General features: G+C 38.6%; 1 protein-coding gene across 1 annotated transcript in view; it reads left to right on the forward strand.

Annotated features, from left to right (window-relative positions):
- Positions 1 to 4673: 4673 nt before the first annotated feature.
- The window catches only part of LOC102857281 (aldehyde oxidase-like), a 103164-nt gene continuing 97116 nt past the window's right edge, over positions 4674 to 10721 (forward strand). The window contains exon 1 of the mRNA XM_006889139.1: positions 4674 to 4808. Within this exon, the coding sequence (XP_006889201.1) occupies positions 4674 to 4808 (135 nt within the window). The remainder of the gene's footprint in view (positions 4809 to 10721) is intronic.

Raw genomic sequence — 10721 nt, forward strand, 5'->3', positions numbered from 1 at the left:
GAAGAGGAAGAAAAGACCAAAATGGATGTCAGAAGAAACACTGAATATTGCACTGGAATGCAGAGAAGCCAAAGCACAAGGAACAATTCAAGATACTAAAGAGCTGAACAGAAGATTTCAAAAGGCAGCACGGGATGACAAAGTAAAACATTACAATAAAATGTGCAAGGAGCTGACATCATTACTACCCAATAATTTGGAGAAGTCCCTACCTGTAGATTTTCCCAGTACAGTATGTCTCCTTATTTTCTGACTGCTCATGCCAAATTAATGAGGAAGGAATAACTCAGAAAAGGAGGGTGAAAATTGGCACAGCTCAAATAATGTCATTAATGTCCTTGAAGTGCACATATAGCATGTTGAATTAGTGTATATCATCAATTCAGAATCAAAATCTGAAGTCCCTACTCTTGAGTAGATTCTAACTTTTGGCACCCCAATAAAGTAGAGTAGAAATACCCCATAGTGTGTCCAAAGCTTTAAATCTTTTTGGATGTAGATTGGAGGGCTAATGAGTTTAACTTAATCAACCTTCTCGTCAACACTTTAACCATTGCTCTACTAGGACTCACTCATAACAACAATAGCAAAATAAATCCAATTTAGGTGGGGAAACTCTGCAGTAACTTCTATTGCACAGAGAAATTAATATTCTTTTAGGGCAATCTATGCCAGAGAAAGAAATTCTTTTCTATCTTACCAGTGGCTGAGGATATGCAAAAATAAAAAAATTTCATACAGCACAAACCCAGCTTCTCAAAGCACTGGGTGCCCCATATTATATTCCCATCTCAAAGATTGTTATGAATATAAAAATGAGATGGCTCAAAGATATATTTAGCCTAGCATATATATATATCACTTTGATCTTGCAGAAAATCAAAGAAAATAGTCTTACATTTGGTTTACATAGCATCAAGAAAACAAAAATCATCACCACTGGACCAATAGGCAATAAGTAGAGGAAACATTGCATTTGATAATGATTTTATTTTACTTAGCATCCTAATCAACACTCATGGTAACAGAAATCAAGAAATCAAAAGACATGTTGCATTGGGAAAATACGCTGTAAGTAACATTGCCAAAGTCCTAACAAACTTAAAGACTAAAGTGTGCCTTCTCCAAGTCATGATAATTTCCATTACTTCCTATAAATCTGAAATTTGGATAATTAATAAAGATGTCAGAAGAATAACTGATGTTTTTAAATTGTGGTATTGGATACAAGTATTGAGTAAGCCCATAAACTGCCAAACATATAGATGAAAAAGGTATGGAGAAAAAAAAATAATTAAAAAAAAGGTATGGAGATAGGACACATCCCTGGTGCACATCCTTCCCAATTTTTAATCATGCAGTGTTTCCTTGCTCTGTTCTGACAACTTCCTCCTGGTCCAAATATAGGTTTCACATAAGCACAATCAAGTGTTCTGAGATTCTCATTCTTCTCAGAGTTAGCCACAGTTTGTTGTGATCCACATATCAGAGATCATGTGGCTGGCACAGTCTAAGGCAAGCTTCAGATGTATTGTTCATAGGGTTCCTATGAGTTGTAGTTGACAGCACCTAACAACAGCGTTGAACGCTGAATAAAGGTTAGCTGTGACTCATTTTTTCCCTATCCACTGCACCATCACATATCTGTTGGGCTATGGTGACTTGCATGTTGCTGTGATGCTGGAAAATATGCTGCTAGTATTGGAAGGAGGAGTGGCATCCATTTCCTAAGCAGCATGCCCCCGGAAACTCTATGAACGTTGATAAATGCCAATAGTTATAAAAAGGCTTCAGGCCTTTTGTTCATAGGGTTGTTATGAATCATGCTCAACTCAAAGGCAACAAAACAACAATTTCAAATACCAGCAGGGTCATTCATTATAGATAGGTTTCAGTAGAGCTTCCACATTAAGATAGACTAGTCTTAAACTCACTAGTTCAGCACAGAGTTTTTGCTCCTCTGAAAGGTTGGTGAGAACAAGGTACCCACCTATGAGCAGAGCCTCCACTGGCCCAGGTAGCCCGGGACTTGGTGTCTGGCTAGAGATAGTGCATCTACCAGCTGAAGGACTACCCATATCAAGACACTCAGCTGAGATGGGATAGCTCAGGCAGTCCGCTCAGCCACCCAGCATGTCAGGGACTGTCACTGCCAACTCAGTTGTCTAGGGACAGCACACACTGCTGACCCCAAGAGGTGGGAAGTGTGCAACTCCATTCACGCCTTAGAGTGCACCCAGGGCCAAGTCTATAATGACACCCTGCCAGATGCTGTTTCTGCCCAATTAGGAGACAATTAATTGGTTACAAAGATCCTGGTCGGAGAAGATGATGATTCTGTTAATCTAGGGACTGGCTACAGGTTAGGACCACATCCAGGCATCCCTGTATGTGTGCCAGAGGTAGAGAGAGGGTGTCTCCAAATGTGAGGACAGGGCCTGTACTCAACACCAGATCCACAATGACAGCTCAGAGGAAGTGGGGCAGGGCCCAGGGCAGCACTGGTAACCACCCAGAGGGTGGGCACAGAGGACGGTCACTCCCATGACCCCCAGGAGAGTATAGGGAACAGGGGGCAATGACATCTTTCTTGTCATCACCCACCACTGATGTGGACATCACTAGTGTCTTGGTTCCCTTCCCTGAACAGAAAGGTGCTTGCAAAAGTTGAGCACAGCTGCACTGTGTCAAATCCATTCACAAACTACCACCTCATTTGTCTCCTTATTGATGTTTTCATTCCTTTTCTTCCTTCAGTCATCATTTTAACTTCTTCATAATTTCCTTTGAATTTTAAGGTTCCAGGATTATTATCTGTGTACGTTCTTATCTGTATCTATGTTTTCTAATGTCTTTGTTGTAGAGGATCTGGGCTGCTATCTGCCTGGTGGTGGTGGTGGTTATGGTGCCATTGAGTCAGAACTGACTCATAACTGACCTCTCAGCAGGTTTTCAGAGGCAGTAAGTTGCATGAGTGGAGATTGCTTATCTTCCCTTGGAGCAGCTGGTGGATTTGAACCATGTGCCTTTGGGATTGCAGCACAGCTTTCTACCACTAGGTGACCAGGACTCCCTGCCATCTCCCTACTCTGTCCTGGGGATCCAGAAGTTCCTGAAATAATCTTTTTAAGGCTTAAACCAGATCCTGTCATTCCTGTCTCACCCACCCTACCCCACCCCTTCTCATCCAATGTAAAAGGCTCTGCATTGCCCTTACCATGCCTGCAAAACCATCCCTAGAGAATTTGGACCTGGGCTACCCCTTTCCTTCATTTCCTTCCCTGCTTCCTTCTGCAGCCCAGCAAGGAGTTTAAAGACACCATCTCACCTCCAGAGAAACTCTGCTGCCACCCCACTGACTCTGTGGCCCAGGGCAAGTTACTTAACATCTCAGTTTCTTAACACTCTCAGCTTCTTCCTCCAAAAAGGGAACATGATGATGGCAATGCCTTAGAGCTGTTGTGAAGATTACAGGAGTCCTGAGCCTGGTCTGGCCCTGGCAGGCCTGTGCCCCTGTTACTATTGCTACGGCTGCTTTCCTTCTGCTGGTCTTTGACCACACTGATGAGCACATTCCAACTTCAGAGTCTTTGTGCTTGTTCCATCTGCCTGAAAAGTTCTTCCCCCATTTCTTCCCCTTCTCTCAGGTCCTCCCTGAAGGGCGGAGCGGAAAGGGCAGCTAGCTGCCAGGGCTTTCTAGGCACTTTTCCTGCTTGATTTTTCTTTTTCTCTCTTATCACCACTAGACAGTGTTGTGTGCATGTATTTTGGTTGGTTTACTGTCTGTTGAAGAAGCCTTGCTGATACGCGGGTTAAGTGCTTTGTTAGCTGCTAATCAAATGTGTGAGATTTGAAACTCATCACCCACTGTGCAGCAGAAAAGACCTAGCAAACTGCTCTGATAAGTTTTATTGTTGTTATGAGCCAGTGAGTCGACCACTACTCATAACAACCTATGAACAATAGTTCTGCACCTTGCCCTGTCCTGTGCCACCCTCGTGACCTCCCATACACTCAAGCCCATTGTTGCAGTAGCTGTGGTAATCCATCCTGCTGAAGACCTACAGGGCAATTCTACTTTGTCCTATAATGTGGTTTGGAGTCAGAATTAGCTCAAAGGCGCTCAGCAATATTGTTTGTTGCCTTCATGAGAAGGGAAGAGACAGTATTTTGATTCCTGTTGTGTTTAGGGTCTTCAGGAAAGGAATGGGATCCACTTTTGTAAAGACTGCTGTTACCATTGTCTATTGTCATCAAATCCTTACTCAAGTGTCTAAAGTACAACTGCTCTGCAGAGCGTTCAAACTGTGAGAAGATATTCATAGGATGTTACCTCTGCATCTTAAAGGCACATTTTTTTGAAGCCTTCAATTATGTGTGTGACAAAATGAGAAGGTGTCATTTTAATAGAATTGAATGGAATTGAATTGATTTATAACTTGGTTTCTTATTTTTAAAAAAAATTATATGGCTATTTAAAAACTTTCATTTCTTTTTCCCTGGCTTGAAACATCCTCTTGTGGGGACAAAAAGAGAAAGAGATAGGGTGTGGCTATGAGGTTTTCCTTAAAGTGGTGGGAGGTAATGGGCAGGCCCTGGCTGGTGCACCCCCTGGCTGTGCAACTATAAATAAATCTGTGTCACTCTGCCACTGCCAGATTGGGGTTACCTGGATGTCTGAGGGATTGCTCCGGCTTGTCACCCACACTTCAGAAAATCGCTCTCTCCGGAAGGAGGCACTTTGTCCTGGAATAATGCCTTCTCTTCCCAACCCTGATAAAATTATTTTTTTTATAAATGGAAGAAAGGTAAGTGTGCAACATAATTAATATTCATTTTACGATCCCAAAGATATAACACAAGCCAATTGTTTTACAAGCTATTTTTTTAACTGTGATACTGTTTCTTATTCTTTAATCATTCTTCTGTATTTTTCAAGTTATACCTCTAATGTTATGTGTAAACTTGAACATGGGTTGTTAGTTCAAGTATGGTGCACAACTATCCAAGTACAGTTGCTTATTATTAATTTCCTTTGGAAATTGGTAATAAGCTCCTATTTATTTGTCATAATGGGCATTAATTCAAGACACAAATGTGAAAATTGTGCCACTTCCTTTTTTTGAATGTTATAATAGCTTTTTTTGAGTTCATCAATGCTACTTTAATAGAAAGCATGCACATTGAGGATGATAAAAGCAAAGCATGATCAAGTGATTTTTATTTACTTCAGAATCAATTTATCAGGAGCAGGTTTGTGGTGGGTTTTGGTGATGATGTGTTGTGTTGGGTTTTTTTTCAAGTTGGAGATATAAAAAAAATGCATCCTTAGAATATTTACTGTATGTCTGTACATGTGTATGTATTTTACTCACACAAATGGTATTGTGCAGTGTATTGTTTCTTATGTTTCTTTTCATTTTAGTGGGGTTTGTTCATCCTACATTTTATTTTATTGATACTGAGAATATACTCATGAAGAAGTAAACAAATTCAGCAATTTCTACATCTATAAGTTAGTGACTTTGACCACATTCTTCAAGTTGTGAAGCCATTCTAATCTTTTCAAAAGAATTTTTCTTCCCTCATTAATATAAATTCATTACTTTACTCCTTAGGTTTCCAACCTCCTTTTTCAACTTTAAAAAAAAATTATCTCATAGAGACAGCTCTTGACAGAACAGAATGCTGGAGACAGACTTTATTCACTAGTTAAGCTTAGTTATTGTTTAGTTTTAGTATGACTTCATGCAATATTTTTGGCTTAACGTTTAAAGATCATCTCAGGACAAGTTTTTAAATTCTCCTCTGAGTTTTCTCTCTTTTGAAAAAGATTCTTCTATAGAATCTTTGATTAAAATATTGAGTTCATGGCATCCAGGTACCTTCTGGTATTACAGTAAAGATGGCAGCTTCTTGGGAGTAATTAGCCACAAATACCATATCCTTCTGCTGCTGCTTACTCTCCTTCTTCCTTTCTTAATTTAGGTGAATAAAGATCAATTGTTGTGCCTTGGATGATTGCTTTCAAGTTTCTGAGACCTCCATGTATTACACAATGAATTAGAAGGTAGAGCAGAAGACTAAACATGTTACTAGGCCAATTAACGGCAATGCCACATGAAACTGTAACCCTAAACTTTCAAACCCCAAATTCCGTGAAGTGTTTGGATATGCATAAACAGTCTCAGTAACTACATTTGCTTTTTTCCCTGTAAATTTATCATCCTACAACATTTTCCAATTCAATTTTTTAAAGGTGTACAATTTATTGACAGCAATTACAATTACCTGTGCAGCCCTCCCATTAATCAGTGTGATTATTCCAACACCATCAAATCATCTTTCCCTCCCCTTCCCTACCTCTGGTAACCACTCACAAACTTTTCTATTTATATACTTGCTTTATTTTGTCTTTTCATATAAATGAGGCCAGATCATACAATATTTGTCCTGTTGTGATTGACTTATTTGGGGTAGCAAAATCCCTTCAGGCTCCATTCATACTGTAGCATGTATCAAGACTTGATTTCTCCTACTGAGTAATATGGATATACATTTATATGTATAACAATATTTTGTTTATCCATTCACACTTAGGCTATGTTTCCCTTTGGTTTATTATGAATGGAAGTAAAATTACTAGGTCATACAGCTGTACTATTTTTGGAGGTTTTATTTTTAAATTACTACACTGTTTTCCACAATGGCCACACTGCTTCACCTTCCCACCAGGAATGGATAAACATTCCAATTTCTCCACATCTTGGCCAACATTTACTATTTACTATTTTCCTGAGGCCTGGTTTTTAATTGTTTTTGGTCAAACATTCTTCTAAGTGGTATAGCACTGGTCTGTCCATTTGCTGTACAGAGGTAACTCGTGGTTGTTGTGATGGTGAACACTGTGACACTGATGTGTCAAATGTGGTAATAATTACCCATGGTGGACAATGTTTGGTGGAGCTTCCTGCTTGGCAGCAGGAATGGCAGCCACTTCCGAAATAGCTTGCCTCCAGAAACTCTATGAACTTGGAGAAAGGATGAAAGTTATACAAGTGTTCAGGTCTTTCATTCATAGGGTCTCTATGAGTTGTCTACAACTCGATGGCATTTAACAACAAGCAACAACAAGGGTTGGTATGGGTTTTTTAAAAATTATTACCTATGGTTTTGTGTTTGTTTTACTTGCTTTCTTGCTTGCTTGCTTTTAATCTTGTTTTTTAATTATATTGTTGTAAAGTGCTATCGTGTCAACTCTGACTATACTTTTGAGATTGTCTTTAAATTCGGGAGGATAAACTCAAGGTTGTATTTTGGCTCTCATGGACTTGTGTTCATTTTCTTCAGCTTCCATTTGAACTAGTCTTTGAGCAATTAACGATCTATTCCAGAGTTAGCCCTGGCCTCATATTGACTAATACTGCTTTACCTAGTGAAGTGAAATGATGTCTCATTGTAGGTTTTTTATTTGCATATCTGTGATCGTTAACTGATGCTAAGCTTCTCTTCATGTGGTTGGTGGCCATCTGAATGTTCCCTTTGGTGAAATGTCTGCTCAATTTATTTTGCCCAATTTATGGTTCAGTTCTTTGACATTTTGTTATTAAACCGTCAATATTTTATATGTGTATTTTCTTTATCAGAGTCTTGTCAGATAAATGGTTTCTGAAGATATATCTTCCCAGTCAATATCTTGCCTTTTCATTTTTTGGTAAAATCTTCTGAGGATCAAATGTTTCATTTTTATGAGTTCTCATTTCTTTCTTTTGCTTTTGCTTTTGTTTTTTATATCCCTCTTATTAAGGGAGCTCTTGTCCATAAGGAGTTGTGCTTCTAACCCAAAGGCTGTGGCTTTCAGGTACTTCTAATTCACCAGCAGCTCTAAGGGAGAAAGTTGGATGATTTCATCCATAAAATTCTATTCTCAGAAATCCACCGGAGGGTTAGTTATAAGTTGGTTCTGACACAGTGGCAGAAGAGAAAGAGGAAGTTTCTGTTGTTATATTATATATTCATTGTTGAAATCAAGTTCTGACAAGATTGTTCCTGCTTGTTCTCTCGAGAATTCTAGGGCTTTAGTTTGACATTAAGATCTTTATTTCATTTTAAAATGTTTTTGTTTTCTTAAGTATGGTGAAAGACATGGGTCCTGCTTTACCTTTCTAGATGTGGAAATCCAGTTTTTCTAGCAACATTTATTGAAAAGACTTCTTTTTTCCATGGATGGACTTCACACCTTGGTCAAAAATCAGTTGTCCAAAGTAATATGGATTTGTTTATGGACTCTGAATTTTCTCTCTATGTCTCTTATTATACCAGTGCCTAGCTATTTTTATTATTATAGTTATACAGTATGTTTTAATATCAAGAGCTCTCAAACCTCCCACTATGCTCTTCTCCTTCAACATTGTTGTATCTATTCAAAGTCTCTTGTCATTTCACATAATGATAAGGGTTGATTTTCTATATCTGTAACAAAGGTTATTAGCATTTTTATTTGCTGTTAGCAGAATCTGTGGATTACTTTAGGTAGATTTGACATCTTAACAATAGGAAGTGTATCAACCTATGAGCATGAGACATTTTTCCATTTATTTGCTGTTGTTGTTAGGTGCTGTCAAGTATGACTCATAGCGACCCTGTGAACAATAGATCTGAATCCTGTCCTATCTTATACAGTCCTTATCAGCTCTGACATACTTGAACCCATTGCTGCAGTCACTGTGTCAATCTATCTTGTTGAAGGTCTTCCTCTCTTTCACTGACCCTCCACCTTTCCAAGCATAATGTCTGTTGCAAGGAATATCCTCTCCTGGAAACATGCTCAGACTATGTGTGGAGAAATATCATAATCTTTGCCTCTGGCTGCACTTTTTCCAAGACATATCTGTTCTTTTGGCAGTTCACAGTATACTCAGTACTCTTCTCCACACCACAGCTCAGAGTCATCAAATCTCTTTCCATCATCCTTATTCATAGTTCAGATCTCAGATGCATAGCAAGTGATTAAAAGACCATGGTCAGAATCAGACCATGATCTGAATGAGAACAAATATGTATCTCCTCCAGTCAGTCAGCCAAGCAGCTGGCCTCTGAATTTCCTGAGCATATACAGGATTGCATTTGTTAGATGAAAAAAATCAATTGGTATACCATCGATTTGGGGTTCATTATTTTTTGCCAATGCCTTCAGTGCGCTTTGAATTTCTTTCTTCATTACCATTGGCTCTTGTTCATATGGTAATTCCACATTTTTTAGTGTGAACCAGTTCTTTTTGGTACAGTGACTCTGTGCATTCCTCCCATCTTCTTTTGATGTTTCCTGGATCATCGACGTTTTCTCACATAGCATCTCTCAGTATTGTAACTTGAGACTTGAATTTTTCAGTTCTTTCCGCTTCAAAAAGCCAAGCAACTTCTTCCATTTTTGTTCTCCACTCGAGCTCTTTGTACATTCCCTTATAACACTTGGCTTCATCTTCTGGAGCTGCCCTTTGAAATCTGCTATTCATGTCTCTTACTTGAGCATTTTTCCTTTCTGTTCTGGTTTCTTGTTACTCTAATGCAGTCTTCAGATTCTCTTCTGACATCGATTTTTATTTTTTTCTTCCTCCTCTCACTGACATATTTGATGTCATCCCTTAATTGATCTGATCTTTGATCATTTGTTTTCATGCCCTCAAACTTATTCTGGAGATGATTTTTAAATTCAGGTAGGATAGACTCAAGGTCATATTTTGGTTCTTATGAACTTATTTTCATTTTCTTCAGTTTCATTTGGAACTTGCACAAAGGTGATTGATGGTTCCCAGTCAGCACTTGGTCTGGTTTTGACTGCTGATAACTTCTCCAGTGGTTCTTTCCACAGATGTAGTCAATCTGATTCCTATGCAGTCCATCAGGTGAGGTCCATGTGTAAGTCGTCCTTTGTATTTTTAAAAAGCAAATTTTTTTATTAATAAATCATTCAACATACAAAATTCAATTATTCTGTGTCCAACTCTGGCAGCCCCCTCAAAGGCTGAAATCCACCTCTACTCTGAGGGAGACAGATGGGCAGTCTTTTCCCAGGTAATTTACTCCCTCTGTAAACCAGTTGTGGGTCAGCTATGGGGTGGTTTCATTTACCTAAGTCTTACTTGATCTCTCTCACCTATGTTTTAAGTTTTCATTGTAGGAATCCTTCACTTCCTTGGTTTTATTTATTCCTAAATATTTAATCTCTTATATGTTATTATTTCCCAAATTTTCTTTATAAACTTCTCATTGCTGCCAAACAAAAACCAAATGGATTTTTGTTAACCTTATAACTTGAAACTTTGCTAAATTCACTTATTGGCTCTAGAAGTTTTCTTGTGAACTCTTTGGGATTCCTTATGTATAGGGCTTTATGATCCATGAATAGAGATAATTTTACTTTTTTTCCAATCTGGCTATCTCTCTGTATAAATGTCTTACTAATCTGACTAACTTGTCAAGTACAATATTGAATGTAAGTAGAGAGAGCAGGCATACTTGTTTTGATCTCAAGTTCAAAGAGAAAGTGCTCAATCTTTTTCCATTATGCATCAGAGAGTTGGACAATGACTAGGGAGGATAGAAGGAGAATTGACGCCTTCGAGCTGTGGTGCTGGAGAAGAGTATTGAATGTACCATGGACTGCCAAGAAAACAAACAGATTCATCCTAGAGAGGGTTAAACCAGGCTGCTCCTTGGAG

The sequence above is a fragment of the Elephantulus edwardii genome, unplaced genomic scaffold (assembly GCF_000299155.1).
Source record: "Elephantulus edwardii isolate Elephantulus edwardi_28Jun2011 unplaced genomic scaffold, EleEdw1.0 scaffold00075, whole genome shotgun sequence".
Classification (NCBI taxonomy): domain Eukaryota; kingdom Metazoa; phylum Chordata; class Mammalia; order Macroscelidea; family Macroscelididae; genus Elephantulus; species Elephantulus edwardii.